The 25,445-nt window shown below is 39.0% G+C and overlaps 6 protein-coding genes across 6 annotated transcripts; 5 read left to right on the top strand and 1 right to left on the bottom strand.

Annotated features, from left to right (window-relative positions):
* Positions 1–1,461: 1,461 nt before the first annotated feature.
* PG985_004931 (uncharacterized protein) lies at positions 1,462–1,704 on the top strand (the record flags this gene model as incomplete). Its single annotated transcript, XM_066824700.1, has 1 exon — positions 1,462–1,704. One exon carries the CDS (start codon positions 1,462–1,464, stop codon positions 1,702–1,704), a length of 243 nt encoding a protein of 80 aa, XP_066687860.1.
* Positions 1,705–2,665: 961 nt separating this feature from the next.
* PG985_004930 (uncharacterized protein) lies at positions 2,666–3,402 on the top strand (the record flags this gene model as incomplete). Its single annotated transcript, XM_066824699.1, has 3 exons — positions 2,666–2,914; positions 3,107–3,195; positions 3,246–3,402. The coding sequence occupies 3 exons, from the start codon at positions 2,666–2,668 to the stop codon at positions 3,400–3,402; spliced, it is 495 nt and encodes a 164-aa protein (XP_066687859.1).
* Positions 3,403–3,761: 359 nt separating this feature from the next.
* On the bottom strand, positions 3,762–5,096 carry PG985_004929 (uncharacterized protein; the record flags this gene model as incomplete). The annotated part of the gene is made up of 1 exon (XM_066824698.1): positions 3,762–5,096. One exon carries the CDS (start codon positions 5,094–5,096, stop codon positions 3,762–3,764), a length of 1,335 nt encoding a protein of 444 aa, XP_066687858.1.
* Positions 5,097–6,422: 1,326 nt separating this feature from the next.
* Positions 6,423–8,430, top strand: PG985_004928 (uncharacterized protein; the record flags this gene model as incomplete). Its single annotated transcript, XM_066824697.1, has 3 exons — positions 6,423–6,723; positions 7,027–7,966; positions 8,022–8,430. 3 exons carry the CDS (start codon positions 6,423–6,425, stop codon positions 8,428–8,430), a joined length of 1,650 nt encoding a protein of 549 aa, XP_066687857.1.
* Positions 8,431–9,184: 754 nt separating this feature from the next.
* Positions 9,185–10,189, top strand: PG985_004927 (uncharacterized protein; the record flags this gene model as incomplete). Its single annotated transcript, XM_066824696.1, has 1 exon — positions 9,185–10,189. One exon carries the CDS (start codon positions 9,185–9,187, stop codon positions 10,187–10,189), a length of 1,005 nt encoding a protein of 334 aa, XP_066687856.1.
* Positions 10,190–12,649: 2,460 nt separating this feature from the next.
* PG985_004926 (EVI5-like protein) lies at positions 12,650–15,877 on the top strand (the record flags this gene model as incomplete). Its single annotated transcript, XM_066824695.1, has 3 exons — positions 12,650–13,168; positions 13,288–13,895; positions 13,981–15,877. The coding sequence occupies 3 exons, from the start codon at positions 12,650–12,652 to the stop codon at positions 15,875–15,877; spliced, it is 3,024 nt and encodes a 1,007-aa protein (XP_066687855.1).
* Positions 15,878–25,445: the final 9,568 nt, after the last annotated feature.

Genomic DNA, 25,445 nt, shown 5'->3' with positions numbered 1-25,445 from the left:
CCTTGAGCCTGAGCCTGGGCTTGGGCCTGTCTTCCCTGTAGAGTCGGGGTATGAAGCACAGCATGGCAATAAGGAGCCTCGTGGATGCTCAGGGGCGAAGGGTTTGTTGCACTAGAGGGCATGTTACTTGTCACCTTTGCGAGGATAACACAGGACGTCACCATAAACCTCGCTTTCGCAGCAAGAACCCGCGGCGAGATGTGGCGACGAATTTGCACGGTCGAGTCATTATCTCTCAAAGGAGTCGTCCGATCTTTTTGTAGTCCACGTCACTCAAGATTGCGCAGTCTCATCTCACCGGTGAGCGTCCGTTTGTAAAGCGATGTACGGGGACGCACAGGAGGTTTGGTTCAGGTACAATTGGAGAAAGTACCACGACTGAGCAACACGATATGCCGGAATACTTCGATCGACCTTGCCAAACCCTTGGGCAGCCTCTCGTATGGCGAGCCCATCGATGCCCAAGGCCTGTTATTGGCACCGCCCGCGGACGATACGGCACTCTACCTTGGTTGCATCGGGGCCCTACATCGTTAGCTTGTAACGGTAGGTATGTAGTCAGATTGTGCAGGGCATACCTGCAAACCAGGGGTATCGTGGCAGGAGCCCAAGGGAGGTGTACCATGGGGACTTGGCGGGACGGTTCGAAGCGCGCAACCGCCTATCCAAAAGGAAGCCGATATACAAGACTGTGTGCTACCCGCTGGCTGTGGGGTGTCGAAAGGAGAAATAGGTTGCTGCAAACCTCGCCTCTCTGAAACTCCAATGCTACTCTCCAAGTTGTTCCCTGCATGATGATCTCGCTTTCAGGGTGACATGTTGCTTCAAGTCTTGCCATAACTGCCCGATATCATGTCGTGGCCGCCACGGAGCCGAGATGGATAGGTAGGCCGCCCCCGAGGGAACTCGAGAATTTGAATTCCAGGTGTTCCCTTGATATGCTCTTGAAGACGGAGGGGAAGGGTCTTGTGGCCTGCCACATATGACGAGTCATTTTCGCGACCCTATTGAGGGTTGGAGCGTAGGGAAGCGGCATGCCTCCAAAACCGTAACCGACAAAGAGCGGCGGGCGAGTGGGCGGTATTGCCCGCTGCAGAGACCACGCGATTCCCCCAGATTGTTTGCTTGCGTGATGCAGGGCGATGGGGTAGAGACTCGCAACGGGCAGAGTGAGGCGGACCATGTCCTCCCCCGGAGACATTGCCTTCTCTGGCCAGAATTTCGGCGACTGATGTCCAACTCATCTTGCGCCTATGCAGTCTGCCATGCCATGCTGCGAGGGACAACTCCCACTGCTGGAAGAGCGGGAGGCAGCGCCAAAAAAGCACGAGGGCGTGGCCTCGGAGCGAACCCTAATAGCAGCCCCGGATTCCAGCTTCTGGGTTCAGAGAATAATCTGCCAATCATGCCCACCAATTCATGCAATGGTGCCAGGAATATTTTGAAATGACGTCTGCGAGGATGTCGTTCCAATGCCACCAGATGCGGTGGGAATTCGGTCATTCGACCAGCCAATCTCCTGGTACCCGTCAGGAAAGTGGCATTGGCAGTCAATTAGTAGGTAAAGGAAAGAAGAAGCGGCTTGGGGAGCTGTCTGCGGGTAACCGCATGAAAACTCAGACGCACGTGGAGAAGCGAACCAAAGAGGAACAAGCCCGGGATATTCCTCTTCTCATGTGCGACGTCGACGGCCTCGCGTACTGAGATTGGGGGAAAAAAGAGAGTGATCACACTCCCCAAGAGTTGCACCTGACATGCTTCTTTGGCCGCGTCCACAACACGGTCTTTATTTCAACTCCCTCATCCTCCCCTTCCTGCCTCTCACCGGTCAATGCAGGCCCCAGACTAGATCACCAGAAGCACACATATCGGACACTGCCCCCGGAAGATGGAAGAGGGAAAGAAAGCAACGAAACTGCAAGGACGTGGTTTGTGGAAAGAGAGCTGCGGCACGCAAACGAACAGGAAATGGAGACACCTCGCGGTGGGTAAGAGGAGGAAAGTGCATTAGAGTTTCAGGAGATGCGAGGAACTTTTTAGTCAAAGCTCGCTCGTTCGGTCTTGCTCCTGCTTGGGCTGATGTGGTATCTATCAGGGGAGGGGCCAAGATAGGAGGAGTGGACAATTGGGAGGTTCAGTTAAACAAGCAGCCCCTGCTCCCTCTCCCTTTGGTTACAACTTGTAAAATCCATGTCTCACAAAATTGATAGGTCCTATATTTCTTGCAGCTACTTAGCTTAGCCTCCTATAGTACTAGCTCGAAAGTATGGCCGTTCACGTCACCTCATATCGGTGTCAGGCTGGAGGTGGGCGAATCAGGGACGGATTAGCCAGCAGTAGGATAGCTGGATGGCAATGGAATAGCTGGCTGGCATCTGTAATTGCATGTGGTACATTGAAGTACCGGCAGCTGGTTCTTCGGGCCTGCTCGGCGACGACCTGGCTTCAGTCGCTCATCTATCTGATCATCTATCTATCTATAGACCGAGATCCAAACAACAAACCAGATGATGGCATGCCAGCAGGTACATATCGCCCACGTATCAGATAGGTGCACACACCGGAGTTACACCAGCGCAAATGAACGAACCACAGAACCGTTGCAGCCCATGCATAGGATCGTCAGTAGTCCAAGAGTGCCAATGGTCGTGTCCGTCCCAGTACAATGATTACCCTTCCCCCCCATGGTAGCGAGCGAGAGCGTACTTTGCACGACCGCATCGTGTGTGTGCTTCATCGCCCACCGCATCACCGAGGGGAGAGAAACCTCAGCAGGCAATGCTTGGCGAACACCCTGCGCGAGGAGACCAATCGTATCGGTGATACTCGCAGCCACCATCTCCACGAGGACTGCGATCGGCCTTCTGAAGAGCACTTCGTGCAAGTGCGCCTCGAGGCCTATCTTGCCCTACCGGTATACCACCAAGGGGAGGACCCGATTCCGGGCTATATAAACGCGTCTTTCTCCGGCACCAATGGGGAAGAGGTGTTGCTGAAACTGTCAAGGTCGACTTTGTGCGTTCTTTTTGTCTTCTAACAAATAAACCTCGTATCCCTTTCTCTATTCACACATTATCAGCATATCCAATCCTCGAGCCACTAACAGCGGGCCTCGTCTCCATCACGCGAAGCAGTCAATAGCAACAGCGATAGCATGCCACATAGCGTACGATCTTCGGGCGCTGATGCCAAGAAGTGTGTATTGATAATTCATACCCTCTGAGCTAGTTCCTGAGACATTACAGGTGCCCCAAGGCCACGGCCGGAGCCAATAGCATTGGTGATGGGTCGACCATGTGGTCCTCTCCAGGAACATCACCGATGTTGGATCAGTGGGCTCGAGAAACTCGTCTGGAGAGACTACCGATCACCGAGCTCCTTGTACAGCAGAGCGCCAAGTAGGTGTACCTAGGGCTGGTAGACAGAGCGCCTATACTAATCTTTGGTGTTTTAGGCGCGAAAATTGAACCTCGAACTCTTCAACGCCTTTGGTATATATGGGTGGTTAGCTGAATGAAGCAGGACTTCATGATATTCTGATGCTTCAGGGCAGGCAGTCTCATGACTCCCACTTGGATAACCGGGTTTCTATTTGAATCACCGCGCTCCTTCCCACTTGAATAATCAAACCCCCATTTGAATAATCAGGATAATTGCATGCCAGTGATTGGACAAGTTCGGTATTGTAAACTGGCCAGGAAGGGCTGTTCCAATGTACGTCGCATCATCACAAGCTACGTTATATGCTGGTTTCCCCCAGGCTAAGAAACTGGGTCAGTCGACGCAGCGGTGGCGTCGGCGTCGGCAGCGGCATGAAACCCATCCAGGTTTATGTTCACCGCACCCGCTTGCACTAGAGAGCGCGATAGATCATCAATAAGATCGTGAACATCCTCAATTCCGACGCACAATCTGATGATATCCTCGGGCATCTGGCGTTCCGCCCTAGTCTTGGCGTCGATGCTAGCGTGGCTCATGCGGCAAGGCATGCTGATCAGGCTGTTGACGCATCCAAAGCTGACACTGATGGCGTAGAGCTTGGCTGCCTCAACAATTCGCTCTGACAGCTTGACGTCGCCCGTCTCGAATGATAATACAGCGCCGGCGCCTCTTGCGAGTGACCAGTGAAGGTCATACTGGGGATGTGACTTGAGACCGGGATATCTGACCTTGAAGCCGTGGGACTCGAGGAATTCGGCAATGGCCTGAGCATTGGCCTGCTGTTTCTCCATTCGGATAGCTAGCGTTTTGACGCCTCGCATGAGAAGGAACGAATCGTTGGGCGAAAGTCCGCAGCCGGTCGAGTTGATTGTGAAGTACATCTTGTCCCCAATTGCACTGTCATTGCAGGCAATGATGCCGGCCATCATATCGTGGTGGCCTGATAGGTATTTTGTTCCGGACTCGTAGACAACATCCGCACCGAGCTCCAGCGGGTTGCAAAGCATCGGCGACAGCATAGTATTGTCCACAATGACAAGGGCCTTGGGGTTGGCATCATGTACAGCCCGAGCAATCGATGTGATGTCAACGATCTTGATCAATGGGTTGGTGGGAGTCTCGAGCAGAACCATGGAAGTCTTCTCGGTCACTACCTCACGCACCCGGTCGACTTCAGTGGTATCAACGTGGTGGACCACGATGCCTTGGTTGGAGGACAGGTAGGTGAGCAATCGGTTGGTGCCTCCATACAGATCATCCCCAGTGATAACCTCGTCACCTGGACGCAACAGTCGAGTAATCACGTCCAAAGCACCCATACCGGAACCAACGGCCAAGGCGCGGGTAGCGTTCATGATCTTTGCCATGTGACGTTCCAGGTGCGTCCTGGTGGGGTTACCCGACCGAGTGTAGTCGTATTCGTTGCCTCCACTGGCAGAAGTTTGCTTGAACGTTGCCGATTGATAGATTGGGATACTGGAAGCACCGTACTGATCCTTCGAATCGGTGTATACGAGCTCGGTCGCAAGAGCATAACGGCGGCGGCCATTGGTTGGACTCGATGGGGCAGGCGACGGCGGCAGGTTGTGGCCGTCTAGGTCCAAGGCCTTGTTGACGGGCGCAGAGGCGCTGTTGTTGCTTGGAGGTGACGCCATTTCGAGGGTGATGCGTCTGTCTGAATAATGTGAAGATAGGAATCAATACAGATGTTGGTTCAAGTCCAATGGTGGGAAAATATGTCGTAACGTTGGAGGCACTTGAATGATGACGGGCCAGCGGCATCGGCGTGGGGCGGTCTGGGGAAACTGGGATAAACTGGGCTAGTCAGATATTGCGCCATACAAGCTATCCCGCCTCTGAAAGTCACAGTTATCTTTTGCTTTACAATTCATTTTGAATACTCGAAAGCTAAAGTACCTACCTACGTTCTACTCTTCAGATGTTCTTTACTCGTTTCTGCGAGTCTGAAATTAGTGCTTGAAAGCGACGATTACGAATAAACAACACATTCCATGGTAAGGTGGTAGGTGTAAACTGCGTATTGCGTCCATGTCGTATCTTGCCCGCTTTGATTCGAGTTCGTGCCAAGTCAGCCCATTGAATATAGAATTCAAAAGCAAGCCGTCCGCGTCTACATTTACCCAATACCCTCGGAATCGTCAGAAATGTAACCGGACACCACTCTTGCAGGTACATGGGATATCAGGTAGGTAGCCGCGCATTAGCTTGATAACCGTCAGGTCTGGTCAGCTTGCTTGCTTAGATAGCGGCTCTCTCTTGGTGGAAGTGGGCAAGATTGGCTCTGCGCACCGTCTTGGACTGGTTGTGTCTGCTTGCCATAGCTACAGGCACCTACTATAGCAGCATGAAGAGAGTCAGTAGAGAGATTCGATGTATTATTATCTATGTGTATACCTCGATCGAGGCAGCTTCCGTCCGCTGCCGTTTCTTATTACTGGTACAGTACCGTGCCGTGCAAGACCAGGCAGCCAGGACGGATTGGGACTGGGCAGGGTGGGGAGCATGAAAAAGGACCCATAGATTAGCACGGGGGCAATTGAGAAAAGTTGCAAATCTGCGGATTGGTCTCCTGGTAAGATTCGATTCCTCGTTTTACTTGTCGTCCTCACACCCACGCACCACGCGCGCCCGTCCAAAACCGTCTCACCCAGTCACCCAGCCCTGCCTGCTCTACCTTACCTCGTGCTAGCCTTGCCATCCCAAAAAGAGGCGTGCAGCACATACGTTTTGTACGCGTGTATGTGTGTGTGTGTATGTGTGTGTAATACGCGCGCACCTGTATATACCATACCGTACGTTGTGTCGCGTATAGGCGTGTGTAGAGGGGTGTGTCTATGTGTTGTGTCAGCCTATAGCGATAGGCCGTAAGTCAGTCTACGTAGCTCGTTTGTATTGCGCGAGTGAACGATCGCTTCCTGTCTCTCTCTGCCTCTCCCTCCCAGCAAGACACACCACACACCATGTACTCCGCCAACTACAATGGCTTCCCCAATGCCGGCCAAACCTTCAATGGCGCCCCACACTCATCACAGAACCCTCATATGCAGCCTGGTCAAGCTGCGAATCCCAATCAGCCGCCCCAGCAGCAGCACCACCCGCAACAACAGCAACCGCAGCAGATGATGTACAATCCACAACAGTATCCCATGGGCCCTGCTCAAGGCCCTCCCTTTCCTGGCGCTCCCAATATGATGCCCGGAGTCGGCCCTGGCGCGGGCATGATGCAGAACACCGGCATGCCGCACATGGCCAATGGTCAGAGTAAGCTTGCCTCTCTCTCACTGTTTACTTCCCCTTCGCGTCCCGCTTGTGTTTCCTACCTTGTCCTTCGATGGCGCTCTCTTCCCTCACCCTCGCGCGGCCTTGTCCACATAGCTGCCCCGGCCAGTCGCTTGCCGCGCTCCTTTCGACGGCCTTGATGCTGCAAGGAGGCACGAACACACGGCTAGCCGCGATTCCTATGCAGGACCCGACCTCGTCGCTTCGCCACGAGCGCAAACATTCGGGCGTTTGTTCCTCTATACCCTGGATGCCGTCCTGGCTAACCCTGGCTTGCTGAAACAGTGCCGAACTACCCAACACCGTACTCCAATTCCCCATACGGCGCTGGCATCCCAACCTCAGTTCCGCCTCAGATGAATGCGCCCCCGAACTACGCGATGGGCGCCGGCATGCCTATGCCCGGCTTCCCCATGCATCCCAGCCAGATGAACCCGCAGCAGCAGCAGCAGATGATGCAGCGTATGCAGCAGCAACAGCAGCAACAACAACAGCAGCAGCAGCAGCAACAGCAGCATCAACAACAACAGCAGCAGCAGCAACAACAGCAACAGCAGCAGCAGCATCATCAACAACAGCAGCAGCATCCGCAGCAGCAGCAACAGCATCCGCAGCAGCAGCAACAGCATCCGCAGCAGCAGCAGCACCCGCAGCACCAACACCAGCAAGCGCAGCAACAAGCGCAGCAACCTCAGCAAGCGCAGCAACCCCAGGCGCAACCAAGTGCCACCGGTATGCCCAATACCACGCCTCAGAGACCCTACCCAGGTCAAAGTCATGGGCATAATCAAGGACCAGGACCCCAGGGGACACCGACGCCGACACCAAGTAACGGCATGTCTTCCCAGCAACCCCAATTCGCGCCTCCGCCAAATCATCAGGGAACCCCTCAGAGCCAAACGCCAAGCAATGCTCAGCCGCCTCAACAGCCGCCTTCTGCTACTATACAAACGCCACAAACACCTACATTTTCTTCCAATATTCATGCCCCGGCAACAAACGGCACAGCCAGCACACCACTTAGCCCAGGCGCAGACTCGAGGGATAAGGAGCGAGTATCGGTCATATTGGAGATCAATAATGAGCTACTTGTTGAGGCTATGCAGCTACAGCATACGCAGTCATTGTTGAAGAAGGAACATACGACGCCGATGGATGGAGCCCTCAGCGATGTGGATAAGAAGAACAAGGAAGACGAAGAACTTCTGGCCCAGGACTATCTACAGTAAGTGTAATATTCTGCCCTCGCATGAGATATGTGTTGCTAACCCAACTATTAGGTGTATGCGCCGCTTGCAGACGAACCTTTCGTATCTGGCAGCGTTAGCCGATAAGAAAGGTGCTCTACAGGCACCACCGTGCCCGATGTATCTGAAGCCTCCACCTTTGCATACAAAAGTCAAGTTGAGACCGATGCAGAATCCGGATGGCGGCGAAGCAAAGCCAGAGGCCTCAGACCGGGAAGAAACAGCTAAATATATGACGGACTTATACACGAAACTCCAAGGGTTGTACCCAGATATCGACCCAAACAAGGAGCCCGCCTACCAGGTTCCTGCAAACAGATCGAACAATACAAAGCCTGGCGCGCAGACACCAAGCCAAGCAAGCCCTGTACCCGGGAACAAGAAGACGCCTACTATGCCATCAGCACCGGCACCACCCCAAATGCAGATGCACATGGGATAGCCGGGTACAGAGCGACACTGATATGATATCCCACGCGTCATGCACGAACCTCGCGACGAGCTCGCTCTTCGGCATACCCCAGGCTTCATGATGCTGAACTCTCCCTCGACCAAAAGCGCGCTATAGTCCAATACCCTTATCATTGATTAAGTGGCACGTTAGATTGGGACAGTACAATTTTTGATTGGTACCTATCTTGGGCTTGACGATAACTTGTATAGAAGTGTGACGGAACTTATTTGGCACTGGGATTTGGGCAACAAAAGGGTCTGAGACTATTGAATAGCGCAGGTGTTACGGGGATGATCAGATGGATATTCAATTTGGCCGGCGCATCAAAAACCTTACAACCTGAGCCTTTCTCTTTCTTGAGAAGATACGTATATATACACCACCACTTGCATGTATCGTGAGTCGAGCTGGCAACGCCCAAGGCGGCCACATGACCAGTGCGTGTATTCACTGTATTAATAATAAATACCCTGACAATCCACACAGAGTTGATGTGATATGATAGTCCACTATACTTTCGGCTGGGCGACCCTTACAATAGTAACGTCAACTCGCAGGAATTTTTGGTTCTACTAGAAGTGAATGTGCCTTGTGGTGATATAGAGTTGCTTCACCCCATGGGGCTCGGCAAGTATGACCAAGTGACGGGAAATACCTGCTATCTTTTTCCTATATATCTACTGTGACGTGCCTCGTGAATATCTGATTGAAACACCCAAGCCTTATACAGAATTAGGGGGAAATGGCCTTCCAAAATTTTCCTCGACTCCCTTGCGAGTTGAGAACGATGATATTTGACGAGGTCTTGCGGAATGAAACCCAGCACAGACTCCTCGTCCTATCCGAGGCCAATCAGCCTGATTGGGAAATTCGAATACACCCTTTCGCAGATCTCGTTTCGCCTCTTCTTTCGGTGAATCGCATCAGCCGCGATGTTGCACAGCGATTTTACACTTGCAAACTCGCCGTCTACGAGGTGCCTCAGAGGGTAAAAGGGCTGTCCTGTCCCGACTATACCGACAGGTATTGGGCCAGAAAAGCGGATGCCTGGTTCCAAGACATGGCGAGATCGAAGGTTTCGCGTGAAAAACATGCTGAGTACCGGGGCATGCTGTACCTGAACCTGGAGCGTGATATTGTCACCACGGGTGGCATAGCGACGAGCTGGCGGCCAACGCACTGGCGGCCAACGGACATGTGGGCTCGCTTGTCAGCGGCGGGGCCCCGCCACTATATCACTGAGGCCCTGGGAGAGACCGACCGCCTCATGGTCCGCAGGTGCCTCGTCGTCGCCGCTAAGCCGGGTGGCCATGGAACGACGCGATTCAGGTGCATGTGCCACAACAGGAGACTCTTCATGGTAAGCAAGGCCTGGGCCGACCTCTATTGGCAAGTCCACCGGTTTCCGCGCTTGTCCGAGCGGTTGGAGCTGGTCTGCCGCAGCGGCACCGTCGAGGACGAGTTTATCCGGGACCGCGCCGCGAATCGCGATCGCATGCTGAACTGGCCGGCCTATGAGACACGTCGCTGGTCTGAAAGCAAGATACGTTACCATGCTCTAGGAGGGGCCGCCCATCGAGTATTCGTCCAACGCGACAAGCTAGTCCAGCCGGGATTCTGGACGGAGCTCTGGGACCTGCTCCGGTACTGGGTTTATGTGGCAATAGGGTGGTGGTTTGCTGCGGCGAGCAGGTGGTTTTGGTCGTATCTCGACATGTTTGCTCGACTCGGCATGCACCAGCTCTGACCGCCTCAAGTCTTAAGGTTGTGCATGTCCGCTATTGATGTAACACACGGACTTTTGTGCAGTAGTCGTCTGCCTAAGAGACAGCTTGGGTCCTTAGCACATGCATGCATGCTCTCAGGTTTTTTCTTCCCTCTTCTATTCCAGCTTCTCAGGGGAGGTTGGGGTGCATGGTGGCCAAAATAAACAAATGAGGGGGGACACGAGGGAAATCTAAAGAAAGAAAGGGAAGGAAAAAAAAAAAGCCGTCCGAACTTTCGGAAATACATAGTCAAGGCAACGATCCGGCTAACAAACAATTTCGATATATCCCCGAATATTGATGTATGTCATTTGCTTGAGTCTTGTCGGCAGCATACATATTTTTGGTGACCTCGTCTATCCGTACATAACGTATGTATGTCCACAGCACATGTAGTCGGTCGTCAAGTTTCTGCGCTGCTGCAGCACCAACCTGGCATATCACACCGCACAAAAAGCATGTGGGGTCTCTCCGCCGATGCAAGTGCAAGCAAGTTCATGCAGTTGATGTTTCCAGCACGTTGGTCTGGGTCGGCCAATCAACGCGTCCGGCTGCGTGTCGCGCCACTAGGGTCGAGCTTGTTGCATGAGCTTGTAATTGACACTTTGCCGGATTCAGCCATGCTACCCCTGAGCCCCTGCTGCACTCCTCTGAGACCAACTGGGCCGGCGAATCATATGCCGTAGCTGATGGACAGGGGAAAAAGTGGCCCTAATTTCCATATCTCCTAGCAGGTAGTCACTGGCTATGTATGTACGTATGTATCTCGCTACGCACATACACACTTTCTGGCAGAAGGCATGGGGTCGATTGCCTGGCTGGACGAGAAACTCAATCTGATGATGGCAATATCGAGTCTGGAGGAAAGCCGTTGGTGGCTACTCGATGCGGTCCTGTCTAGTTCAGCCTCTTGTTAGGAGGTGCGTTTCGAAGATGCGACTTAAATTCGGCCCAGGATGGCATTGGCTGGGCGAATGTGGGGGGCAGATGTTGGATGTGACATTTGAAACATACCCTACCTCACTCTACCAGAGTACGTACATTTGAGCTTCTTAGACACCCACCTTCCCCTCTGCCCTCATCGCCTCTTTCCAACCTGTCAAGTCAGTCATGTCTGCTTCAAGGTGAACTTAATAATCAGGATATTGCACTGCTGTCACTCATTACCGCCACTTTTATAGTGGTCGTACCCTCATTTCGTCGTATTTGTATGATCCAGGCGCTCGCTCAGTCACTCCCTCACTGCCTAGTCCGCAGCCACGGATCTGCCCTTTCATTCGTTTGCTCGCCTTCGTAGCAAAAGGCCCCAGTTCAAGGAGGAAGAGCCAACTCAACTGCCCATGCCGTGACCCCTATTGTTGCGTCTGCTCATTCTTTTCAGACGTCAACTGTATTCACTTTCTTTCTACTAAAAGCCGCCGTCCTGATTGCCCGTCTGCCTTCCTCTTGGGCTTCATTGTGTCAAGTTACAAAGTGTTTCATTCGGCGCTGGAAGTCCGACTGAGACAAAGAAAGAGAGCCCCATCTAACCATCGTCGCCTCCGTCTGCTGGACCCGTTCTCCCTGCCCGGGAAACCCACTTGACTATTGTAGTCTGGAATACCCCTGTTTCCTTCCAGAAGCTGGCCCTGGGCCTCTCTTTATTTCCACGGTTCCTTGCGGCAACCTCGAGAGCCGCTCTCCAATGGAGACATAATATTTCTAATAAGTATTTGCGAGCGAGGAAAACCCATACGACCTTCAACGCTCCAAAAAGGACCACCCCCCCTCCCCCCAGTCGGTGCCCGCCTCTGCATAAACAATAGCACCGAGAACCACGGTACAACCCACACCCTCGGACACCACCTTCGTCGTGTCTACCACGCTGGCCCAGCAGATCAACAAGGCCACGCTCGTTGGGGACTACCCGATTTGACCTTGACGCTAGCTGACGGTTGGACCGCAGTCGTCAATGCAAAGACTTGTTACCTGTGTGACGGAATTATTTTTGTAGCCGTACGAAAAGTCAAAATAGGTCTTCTCAAGAGCCCTAAGGTTGTGTTAATAGGGCTTCCATCGGTCGTCCCTGCCCGGCCAGTTCTCCCACCCAGCCCGCTACATTCTTGCCGTCCGTCGACCCGCATTCCAGCGTTCACCGGCCACTTGTCGAGCGTTCCCCGGCTTCTGCTGGTATTTCCGAGGGTCTGCGCTTCAAGATGGACGCAGACCCAGTCAGGCGGCAGACCATGGAGGCTGTGTCTGCTCCTCATATGCCTACTTCACTAGCAGATAAGGCACATATGTCGTTACCAGCCGTCAAATCAGAGTCGATGCCATCCGACAAATCAGAGCCGATGCCATCCGCCGATCCAGAGTCAATGCCATCCACCATATCAGAGTCGATGCCATCCACCGAATTAGAGTCGATATCATCCACCACACCGGAGTCGAGACCTGTCACCATGATACAATCACCTACCGAGAAGGAGAAGCCTGTCTGGCCGGGACACGATTCCATGGTCACTGTGCGGCTGTCGGAACCGCCGACCTTATCTGTTACTACCGACTTTACAGCGCTGAATACAATGCCAACACGACGGAGTCTTTTCGGGCCAGAATATACACCTACGCCGATAAGTGCCAGATCGTCGCGCACCAGAGAAACCGACACCATCCAGGAGGAGGACGAAGAAGAGGCGGAGGACGAAGAAGAGGCGGAGGAAGAAGAAAGAAGCGGGGAAAGCGATGGAGATATTTCCCCCCAAGCAACGGCCGACGGATCGAAAAATTTGCTGCAGGAGCTTAACGACTCGGTCCAGGACGACGAGGAACAAGAGGAAAATCAAGGGGAAGAATCAAACGAGGCAAAAGACAAACAGGTCGCGAGGCGCGACTCTATAGGATCCGATACAGAGGAGGAGGTCAACTGGGACGAGTTACAGAAAAAGGAAGACGAACAGGCCCAGGATCAAGATGACAATGTGAGTTTTTCACCCCGGACCGGACCGGTTCCCGCGAGACAGCGCTGCGAGATGGTCAAAGTCAAAAAAAGAAAGTATGTCATCATTGAGAGAGATCACTAACACGATGTCCAAATCAGTCGACGGCCATGCTCCTGGCCCGCCTCGAAGAGGAAAATAATAAGCTGGCAACCAATCCGAAAGGCATCAAAGTTAAAGTGGTGGAACAACCGACAACCCGAAGACCTAGACCGCCGTCGATGGCTCAGCTGCGTGATATGGTCCACGGCCCAACGCCGGTCGCTCTACGATATTCGGTACTTCCGCCTCCTCCAATGACGGAACTGGAGTTCTACATGGCCTTGGTCAAAGATTATCAGCAGACCGCTGCCCGACTGCCTACTCTGTTGTCGAAGAAGATCCGGCAGGGCATTCCGCCGCCGCTCCGAGGAGTTGTTTGGCAAAGCATGGCTGGGGCCCGAGACTCTGGCCTTCTGGAGCAGTATGAGAGACTTGGTGGCGAGTCGAGTCCCTACGAGGGCTTAATCGGCAAAGACTTGGGCAGAAGCTTTCCGGGCGTGGATATGTTCCGCGACCCAGACGGCGACGGGCAAAGGATGCTGGGGCGAGTGCTGAAATGCTTCAGTCTGTACGACCAGAAGATTGGATACTGCCAGGGACTGGCTTTCCTTGTCGGGCCTCTCCTTATGCACATGCCAGACAACCAGGCCTTCTGTGTGCTGGTACGGTAAGTGACGACATCTCTCATTGGGATCGTCCCTCTTTATATGAAGGAGAAGCGAGGCTAACGACGACATGGGATGATCTGACAGATTGATGGATCAATATGATCTCCGTTCTTGCTTTTTACCCGACTTGTCCGGGCTGCACGTACGCATCTACCAATTTCGCGAGCTGCTGCGACAGAACCTGCCCACTTTATCAGCCCACTTGGATGATTTGCAGGTCGATCCCGCCTACGTTTCACAGTGGTTCCTCTCGTTCTTTGCCGTGACTTGCCCATTACCCATGCTGTTTCGGATTTACGATGTCATTTTCGCCGAAGGTGCATCGGAAACAATCATGCGGGTGGCCTTGTCACTAATGCGCAAGAACGATAGCCGAATTCTGGCGTGTTCCGAATTGGAAGATGTTATGCAATTGCTGCTATCGCGTGGATTGTGGGATTGCTATCATTACAATGCGGATGAATTTGTTGAGGATTTCGTCTCCCTTTCCAGCGTGGTATCGCGCGAGAAGCTAGCGCAATTAGAGCAAGACTACCGCGAAGCGCAGATCGCTACCGCCAATGCCGCACGCACGTCGGACGTTACTACAGCAGCCTCCCGATTCCTGGGCCGCCTCTGGGCCACCTCCACCATTTCAACCCCTAAATCAGCCCTGTCCCTGGGAGCATTATCGCCCGGCCTCATTGCATCCTCCCGACCCATGAGTATGTTGCGAAGAAGCACATCGAAGCAAAGCTTGGCTTCAACTCTCAATTCTATGGACGCAAGCTCTGCTAGCGTCTTGAGTACCGCCTCGACTGATGCAACCACCATTTCTCGCGATTCATCCAATGCCGACGACACCTCCATTCGCGAGTCCACCCCGGTCGCCCCCAAACAGAGCATCGGCGCCAGTAGCCGCGCCACCGAGAGCCGAGCGTTACACACTCAGATCGAGGACCTTCTCACTGCACTAAGCGACTTGCAGAGAAACCATGCATTGCTTGCTACCGAGCTGCAGCGCGAGAGGGAGCAACGCGAAGAGGAGAGACTAGCTGTCAAGTCGTTACTTGATGGATTGAAGAAGAGCGGTGTTGGCGCTGAGGCCGCCGCCGAGGCCGACCAGCTCAAAGAAGACGGTGATGATGCATCAATTGACCTGTCCAAGCTGATTGATGGCGTGCAAGAACGAATTGCCGCAAGCGACGGGAGCAACAACCAAACATCGGGCCAAGAGACGCGGGCGCAGCTGCGCGATGAGCTGGCCCGGGCCAAAGAGCTTCTAATGAACGAGGTAGCCAAGTCGCAGGATCTGAACCGTCGCATCGACGACGCCAACCAAGAGGCGCAGAACCTGAAGGACCAACTGCGCGATAGCCACACCCACGCGCGTAGCCTGCACCAGGATAAGCAGCGACTCGAGAAGCAAGTTCATACTATGCGTGTGACGCGTTCCTCGGCCGATGTGCAGCCAGGTGCAGGCGCAGAGGCTGGAGGCTGGCTCGCATCGGCTGCAAACCTGGCTGCTGGTGTTACTGGCACCAGCGCCCCGGCTAATGGTGGCCTACGGGAGCTGAAACTGGGTCGTAGCAAATCGACTCCCACCTCGCAGGGGAACTTGTCTAACAGGTCATCGTCCCTGATTCGCAGAGAGACGGAGCCGCCCATTGGTCAGCAGCCCCAGCACGAGAATGACGCCCTGCTCATGGAGCTGGTGCAAGCCAAGACCGCGGAGGCTGTGGCTAGGCAGGAAGCCGACGAGTATAAGCAAAAGCTCGAGAGCTTCAAGAAGGCTTACGGCATCGGGCCTACCGAGACGCCTGGGACGGCGAGCACAGCGGCCACGGCTGCTATGGGCATGTTTGGGCGGCTGACGGGCGCGGCGGCAGATGGCAGTGGTTCCGGTGCTAAGAGTGCCGCTTCCACCCCACCGGCGGCGGCAACATCCACGCCTGCTGCACAGCCTGCCAACGGCGGGGGATTCTGGGGATGGAGAAGGTAATGAGGAGACATGATTTTCTAGTCCACATGTCGTATCGGGTCTATTCTGTTACTCTACTTGTCACGGCAGAGACACGGTAATTTGGGTTGGGGGAGGGCGGTGGTTTTTTGTTGCATCAAGAAAGCAAGCGACGTTTTGCTCTTTAGTTGGCTCACTGGTTTGGTCATTCGCGACATTCTGCATCTGTACTGATCGGCGACGCACGTCACGTCGTCCCGTTCCGGCACAGCTTTATAGGTAGCTCTACTGCTCCTCATCTTTGGTTCTAATACCCCCATCCGATTCTCGGCATGGTTACATAAAACATGCTTGGTAGAGTTGGTCGAGTTTAGATGGTTTCTTTAGGTAGAAGAATATAACCTTGGAGGGAACCTGCAAGGGATTTAGAATGATACCTGGTCCAAGTCATGCAAAGTGCGCAAGCCATTATCGCCATCAGCACCAGCTGGCAATGCTGAGTTGCCCAGCTTCATTCTCGTGCTGCACTGTGCTGTGCTGTTTTGTGACTACAATCAACCTCTGCGACAATCAATAGGCGTTATGTGCAAGTATAACTAATATATAGACTCCCATATATCATGCACACACGAGTTTCAATCATGAACAGTAGGGTGGACGATATAGATTGGCTTTTATATATGCGTATGAGTTTGGCATTACTGCTGAAGCTTCCACCATCAAGCTTGCTGGCTGGCTGGCTGGCTGGCTGGTGGAATGGGCCGGCTCCAAGCTATTGATGAGGCTGAAAGATATTATCTCTTTATATATTTAAAACCTTAAATATGTATTAATAGGTATTAATAAATAGTAGCATACTATCTTTATTTAAATAAAGGTATATTAACCCTTCCTTTTTTTAAATAAAATAATTAGATTTATATTTAAAATATTATTACTTTTATAAAATAATAGGTTATAAGCTTTTTTTTTAAAAAAAAAAAAAGCTTTATATTTATATAAAGATTATATTTATATTTATTAATTATATCCTAAGATTACTTCCTTTATTTATAAAAAAGTCCTTTAAATTTATTTTATAAAAAATTTCCCTTTAAAGGAAAGATAATATTATAACTTTTAAAGTTAATTAAATCCTTTAAAGTTAAGTTAATTAATATAAATAGATTATTGATTTTAATAATATTATTAAAATTAAAGATATATAGGATATCCTTATTAATATTAAAAAACTTAAATTTAAAGAATTAAACTCCTTCGATTTTATTAATTAATTAAATAAATTTATTATTATAATATTTATAATATAATAGGTTATTTATAAAAGATAAGAAAGCGATTAAAAAATAAATAAAGATATTTTAAAACTATTATAATAATAAGTTTTTATATTTATTTAATATTAAATTAAGAGATTTATTATTAAATAAATAATTATATTTATCTTAAAAATTTATAATAAAATTAATAATATTATTAAAGATTATATTATAAAGAAATTTAATAATATTAAACTTAATAAATTTTAATTTATATCTAATTATATTAATAAAATAAAAATTCTTTAAATATAATATATAATTATTAATAATATTATAATTAACTTTTAATTTATTATTTATATTATTATCGGATTCCTTTATAATAATTAATTTAAAAATTTTTAAATATAATTTCATTAAATTTACTTTATAAATTAAAAAGTTAATCTATTTTTACCTTTTATTTTAAAACGATTTATTATTAAAGAATTAAATTAATAAAAAGGAAAAAAGAATAAAGAAAAAAAATAAAAATAATAAAATTAAAAATAATAATAATAATAAAAAAAGCGAGAAAAATATAATTATTATAAATAATAAAATTATATAAAACCGGATTATTTTATTATTTATTTTAAATTAAAAAGAAAGGATTAAAATAATAATATCGATATTAATAAAAACTTTATAAAAAGATTTATAAATAAAATAAATAATAAATAAAGTAATAATAAATAAATTAATAATAAATTAATAATTAATAAATAACTTTAAAATAAAAAATAAAATTAAAAGATTTTTATTTTTATATTTATTAATATTATTTTTCTTTATTAATATTTATATATTATTTAATTCCTTTTAATTTTAATTTAATTAAATATATTTTAAACTATATAAAATATTATCCCTTTTTAATAAATTAATTTTATTATATTTATAATCTTTTATAAATAAATTATATCGTTAAATATTTTAAAGATATTTATAAAATATAAATAAATAAATATATTTATTATTTTATAAAATAATAAAATCTTTTATAATTAATATTAAGTTAATAACGTAATAATATTTTTAATTAAAATTAAAGGAATTATAATTAATAACGTTATTTTAAATTTTAATATTATATTTTATATTTTTAATAATATTTAATAATTTAATAAATCTTTTATAATATTTAATTAATAAATTAATATTATATTTAATAAATCTTTTTTTAAGCTTTAAAAGGGAAGAATAATATTTATTAAAGTTTTAAATAAATATTAATAATAAATAATATTAAAATAATAAAATATAATATAAAAGGATTAAATAAAAATAACGTTAATAATAGAATTAAAATAAAATAAAGAAAGAAAAAAAGAAGGATTTATTTATTAAAGTTTATTAAATCCTTTAATAAAAGAGTTAATTATTATTACTTTTTTATATTATTTATTTTTAAATAGGAATAATAACTTTTTTTTAATTAATCCCTTTAATAAAGTTTATTAAATTGCTAGGTTAAAAAAAGATCTTTATTATCTTTAATAACCTTTTATATTATTTAATTTATTTTATTTATATTTTAAAAAATATATTATAATAATAAATATATTATAAAATATTTAAATTAAAAATATATTATAATATAATTTAATTATTATAATAAAAAATTTTCTTTTTTTATTTTTAATATTAAAAAGTTTATTATAACTTTATTTTAAAATAATAATTAATTTATTAATAATTATTAATAATTTAACTTTAAATTCTTTAAATATTATAATTATTTTTATTATAAAAATAATCGATATTATATTAAATATAATTAATTTAATAAGCGTTAAAATAAGAATCGATATATTTAAAGGTATTAATTTTTTAACGGTATTTATAAAAGGAATTAATTTATTTAAAATAATTAATTTAATTAAAATTATAAATTTTTTTAATATAAATATCTTATTTTTTTTAATTATTAAAGATATTTTAATTTAATTAATTAATAATTTATTATTAAGAATATATATTATAATTATTATATTTTTAATAAAGGTATTAATTATTAATAATACGATTTTATAAAATTAATTAAGTTTTTTTTTTTAATAAAAATATATATTTTCTTTTCTTTAAAAACTTTCCGTAATTATTTAAATTTATATTTCCTTTTAAATTATTTATTTTAATTTTTAATTTATTTATTTTTATATAAAATATATATAAATTAATTATTAAATTAATATTTTTAATATTCTTTAATTAATTCTTTAATATTATTAAAAATATTTTTTTATTTTTATATATTATTTTAATATTTAAATTTTTTTTATTTAATAAAGTATTTAAAATTATTATAAATTCGATTTAATTAATAATTTATTTATTTAAAAAAATTTCTTTAATATATATTATATATAATTAATATAAATAATATAAAATAAATAAATAATAATATAAATTAATAATAACTTTATATTAAAATAAATAAATATTTTAAATAATAAAATTAATAAAATTAAACTTTTAATAATAATAAATAATAAATATTAAATCCCCTTTTTATTATAACCTTTAATTATAATTATTTATTATCTTTTATAATATAAAGTTTAAAATAAATCCGAAATTTATAATAATATTATATTTAATTATTAAAAAAGGAATTATTATATTTATTTATATTATATAAATTTAAAATCTATTAAAAATTATTCGTATTAAATAATAAAATTTTTAAAAAAAGTTTTTAAAAATAAATATAAATTCTTATAATAAATATTTTTTAAAATTTATAATCTATCTTTCCTTTTTATTATATATATATATATATATATATATATATATTATTATTTAATATTTTAATCTTTTATATATTATTAAATATATATATAATTTTTAAATTTTAATACCTATTTATATATATTATAATAAATATTAATATTAATAATAATATTATATTATATATATCCGTAAAAAATACTTTTAATAATTTCGAAGAAATTATTTTATTAATTATATATTATAATACTTTAAAATCGAAATATTTTATTAAATTTTTTAATTTATTAAAATTAAAATATTTCGATATTATTAAAACTATTAATAATATAATATTTCGAAAATTAAAATAAAAAATAATTTTATATTTATATTCTTTCTTTATTATTTAATAAAAAATAAAAATAAAAAAGGAAATTAAAAAAAATAATAATTAATTCTTTTACGATTTTAATAATAAATATCGCGTTTTTATAAAATTAAAAAAAAATTATATAAATATAAAAAAAAAAGTTATATTAATTTTTAATCGTTATTTAAAAACTCGCCGTAATAAAATAATAAAATAAATAATATTAAAATATTAATAAATAAAAAATAAAACGAAATTAATAAATAATTATTTAATAAATATATTATTATTAATTTATTATTAATTAATTATTATATAATTAATTAATTTATATATTTATTTAATTTAATTTATTATATAAAAAATAATAAATTTTATATAAATTTTCTTTTTAATATAAATAATAAATTAATATCTTTTATAAAATAAATTAATAATTTATTAAAATTTTAATTTTATATTATAAAATATTATTATTAAATTTATATTTATATTAATTAATATTAATAAAATTAAAAAGAAATTAAATTTAATTAAAACAAAATTTCTTTTTAAAAAATAAAAATTAAATATTTAATTAAAATTATTAAATATATTAAATTTTTTTTAAAAAAATTTAATTTATAAATTAAATTATTAATTTTTTTTATAATTATTTATAATTTAAATTATTATTATAATAATTTCTTTAAAAAGTTTTTAAAAAAATAATAACTTTTATATAATTATAAATATATTTTATTTTTAACTTTAAATTTAATATATTAATATTTAAAATTATATTTTTTTTTAATATTTATAATTATAAAATTTATAATTAAATAAATATTTTATTAAAAATATTTTTATATAAAATAAATATTTTTAAAAGATTTTTTAATAATATTAATATTAATAATTATATTAATTAAATTAAATAATTTAAAAATTAAATAATTATTAATAAAATATAAATTTAATTATTTAATTATATATATTATTTATATTTTATTATAAAGTTAAGAATATATCGATTTATTAATAATTAAAATAAATATAATAATAATAATAAATAGCGATTTTTATATTTTAATTTTTTTATTTAAATAATTTATTTATTTATAAATATTAAATAATAATTATTAAAATATAAATATTTAAAGTTTTTTAAATATTTTTTTAAAAATTATTTATAAATTTAAAATTTTAATTAAAAATAATTTTTTAAAAAATTCTTTAATTTATTAATAAAATTTAAATAATAAAAATAATAATTTAATTTTTAATAATATATTTTTTATATTTAAAAATTATTATTATTTTTTTAAAAATTAAATAAGAAATCGTTATTATATAATTATATATATTATAATAAAAAAATTTTCCTTTTAATTATAAAGAAATTTTTTTAATATTAATAAATAAAAAAATTAAAATAAAATTTATTATTATAATCTTTTATTTTTAATTATTAATTAATATAATTAATATTATAATTTAAATAATATATAATATATTCCTTAATAAGTTTTTTTTTATTTTTAATTATAAAAATATTAAAATTTTTTAATATTTATTTTAAATTAAAATAATATTTATTATTATATATTATTATTAAAAAGTTTTAAATTAATATATATAAAATATAAAATTTATATATTTTTAAATAATTAATATAATATAAAAACTTTTCTTTAATTTTAAAAAAATATTTAAAATAAAAAAAATTATTAATAATTTTATTAATATTTATTTATTTAAATTTTTTTTTAATATATATTATATATAATTAATATAAATAATAAAGAATAAATAAATAATAATATAAATTAATAATAATTTTATATTAAAATAAATAAATATTTTAAATAATAAAATTAAAAAAATTAAACCTTTAATAATAATAAATAATAAATATTAAATCCCTTTTTTATTATAACTTTTAATTATAATTATTTATTATTCTTTACGATATAAAGTTTAAAATAAACCCGGGGCTTACGATAATATTATATTTAATTATTAAAAAAAGAATTATTATATTCGTTTATATTATATAGATTTAAAATTTATTGGAAATTATTTATATTAAATAATAAAGTTTTTAAAATTAATATATATAAATATCGATTTTATATAAATTTTCGAAAAAAAATTTTAAAAGTAAATATAAATTTTTATAATATATATTCTTTAAAATTTATAATTTATCTCTCTTTCTTATTATATATATATATATATATATTATTATTTTTTATTTTAATCTTTTTTATATTATTATATATTTATAATATTATTTATATTTTAATATTTATTTATATATATTATAATAATTATTAATAATAATAACGACGTTATATTATATATATTTATAAAAGGTATTTTTAATAATTTTAATAAAATCGATATCGTTATATTAATAATTAAACTTTAATTTTTTAAAAAGCTTTATTTTTATAATTATTATATCGCTTTTAATAAATTCGATTTTAAAATATTTAAAACCGCGTTTAATAATATATTTTTTAAATTATTATAATATATAGCTTTTTATATATATAATTTATATATTATATATAAAGTATATAATAATAAAGACCATTATTAAGATTATTAAATAATAAAAAATATATTTATATATATATAAAACGGGAATAAAGCTTTAAAAACCGCGGAACTTAATAAATTTAACGAAAATCGATATAATAAAATTACGAATTAATTTAATTAATTAAAAGGAAAAAACTATTATCGATAAATAAAAAATAAATAAATTAAAATTAACAAATAATCCTTAAATAAATATATTATTATCGATTTATTATTAATTAATTATTATATAATTAATTAATTTATATATTTATTTAATTTAATTTATTATATAAAAAGTAATAAATTTTATATAAATTTTCTTTTTAATATAAATAATAAATTAACGTCCTTTATAAAACGATATTAATATTTATTAAATATTTAAAATTATTAAAAATAAAAATTAAATAAATATTTATTTTATATTTATTAAAAAACTTTTATTTTATATTATTATTAATAATTATTTTTATTTATATATAATTAATATTATTTATTATATATTAAATTTTATTAAAAATTATTAATTTATTTATATATTTATTAATATTTTAAAGAATTTTTAATTTATTAAAAATATTAAAAATAAAATTAATTTTTTTTATTATATAATATATTTAAAATTTATATTATAATAAATAAATTAATATATTTATTAATTTCTTATTTTAATAATTAATATTAATAATATTTAAAATAATTTATTTATAAATATTTTTTATAATTAAATAATTTATAAAAATAATAATAAATATAATATTTAATTAAATTATAATTTTAACTTTTTTTATTATTTAAATTAAATATATTATTTTAAATTTTAAAAATTTATATTTTATTTTTAATTAAGAAAGATATTAATTAAAATATATAATTAATGTAATAAAAATATTAAAAGTTAATATTTTAAATTATTATTTAATTCTTTTTTTAAAGTAAAAAATTATAATATTAAATCCTTTTTTAAATAATTTATTTAATTAAATAAAAAAAGTTTAATTAAAATTATAATAAAATAAAATTATTCTATTATATATAATTATTTAAATTTTTTTAAAAAATATTTTTTTAATTTTAAAGAATTTAAATTTAATTAATTTATAATAAATTATCTTTTTATTTAAAATTTTAATAATTATATATCTTTATTTATAATGTTTTATTAAAAAAATAATTTTTTTTTATAATAATTTAAAAATTTATATATAATAAAATATTAAATATTAAAAGAATTTAAATATATTAATATATTACTTTAATATTTTTAAATAAATTAAAAATATTAATTAATAATATATAATAATTTATTTAATAATTATATTTAAATTAAAATTATTAATTTTAAAATTTAATAATTTAATAAAAAAATAATTAATAAATAATTTTTTAAAATTAATAAAAATATTTTTTATATTAAATAAATTAAAATATCTTTTTAAATATTTAAAATATTTTTTAATAATTTTAAAATAAATAATAATATTATTAATAAAAATTTTATAAAAATTATTAAACTTTTTAAAAATTATATTTATAAAATATTATATATATATTAAAGTATATTAGGAGACGGCTTGCCTGCCTTCGGAAATGGCGGTCCTTGCCTGCCATTTTGGGAACCTTCTACGTCGGGAAATTCTCGGCTGCGGAACCTCTTGCTGCTTTTTGCGTAACCATAATTAGGCCCCATCCGCCATGTACCTTTCAAGTCGCCCATTGTACCTTTGCTTCCCTTTGTTTATTTCCCAAACCTAAGAATACACTGCGCGTCCATTCTGGTCACGTGCCATCTAAGACCTCTGCCCACAACGTCGCCCAACACTCGTCCATCAGTGTGCTTTCATTACAATTGCGGTGTGCGAGCAGCCCAACCCTATTTTCCCGTTATTCCTTATGTGATCGTTGGCTTTAGCTATTGTGCTCTGGGTCCTTGTCGGTCGCTCCTCTCGGTACGCAAACGTTCATTAACCGCATTGGTTCCTCAACATGAAAGCCCCCCTGTGACCATGAGGCTGGCCGATTCCCTCGCACATACCGAGTCTGGCAATTTGAGTCTCAAGCCATGCATGTTATGATCTGGCCGTGACTCGAGCACCACCCCATTACGGCTGTCGATGACCAACGCAGAGTGCACCCCTGACCTACCACCTTATTGCAACGCCCGAAGCCAAGATTTGCATCAGGCAACTGTCCATGTATGATTGAGATCCAACCCAGCCGGATCATTTCCAGGAAGTGCATCGGCTTCCCTAAAACCGCAGCATGGCGCGCCGATGAAGGGATAGAGTGGAAGGCAGCCATCATCCAGCCGGGAAGCACATCCGTGTGGACGACTTCTGATCCTATTCCCACTATCGTCAGGAGTTCTCTGCGCGTAAGCGATGCGATACATCAGCTGATGATCACAACGGCGTCAATGCCAACAGAACTGCCTCTTTGGGGGACTTCGGTCCTGGCTCCTCTCTTACGGCAAAGGTTGTGCCGTTGATGAAGGGCTTGCATATACGAAGTGGCGTGCGTCTGGTTGTGCCTTCATGCGGCAAGGTTCTGCTATGGTATGATTTGGACTGCCTGAGACCCCGGGACAGCCTATCCAAGGAAGCCGGTTGTGTTGGGGGCAGCTGGACTGGTAGAATCTACTGAGTACAAGCTG

The sequence above is a fragment of the Apiospora marii genome (genome assembly GCF_038362585.1).
Source record: "Apiospora marii strain CBS 49790 chromosome Unknown utg000003l_segment0_segment0, whole genome shotgun sequence".
Classification (NCBI taxonomy): Eukaryota; Fungi; Ascomycota; class Sordariomycetes; order Amphisphaeriales; family Apiosporaceae; genus Apiospora; species Apiospora marii.
The sequence above is the reverse complement of the archived record's forward strand: the minus strand, read 5'-3'. Positions and strand labels throughout refer to the sequence as shown.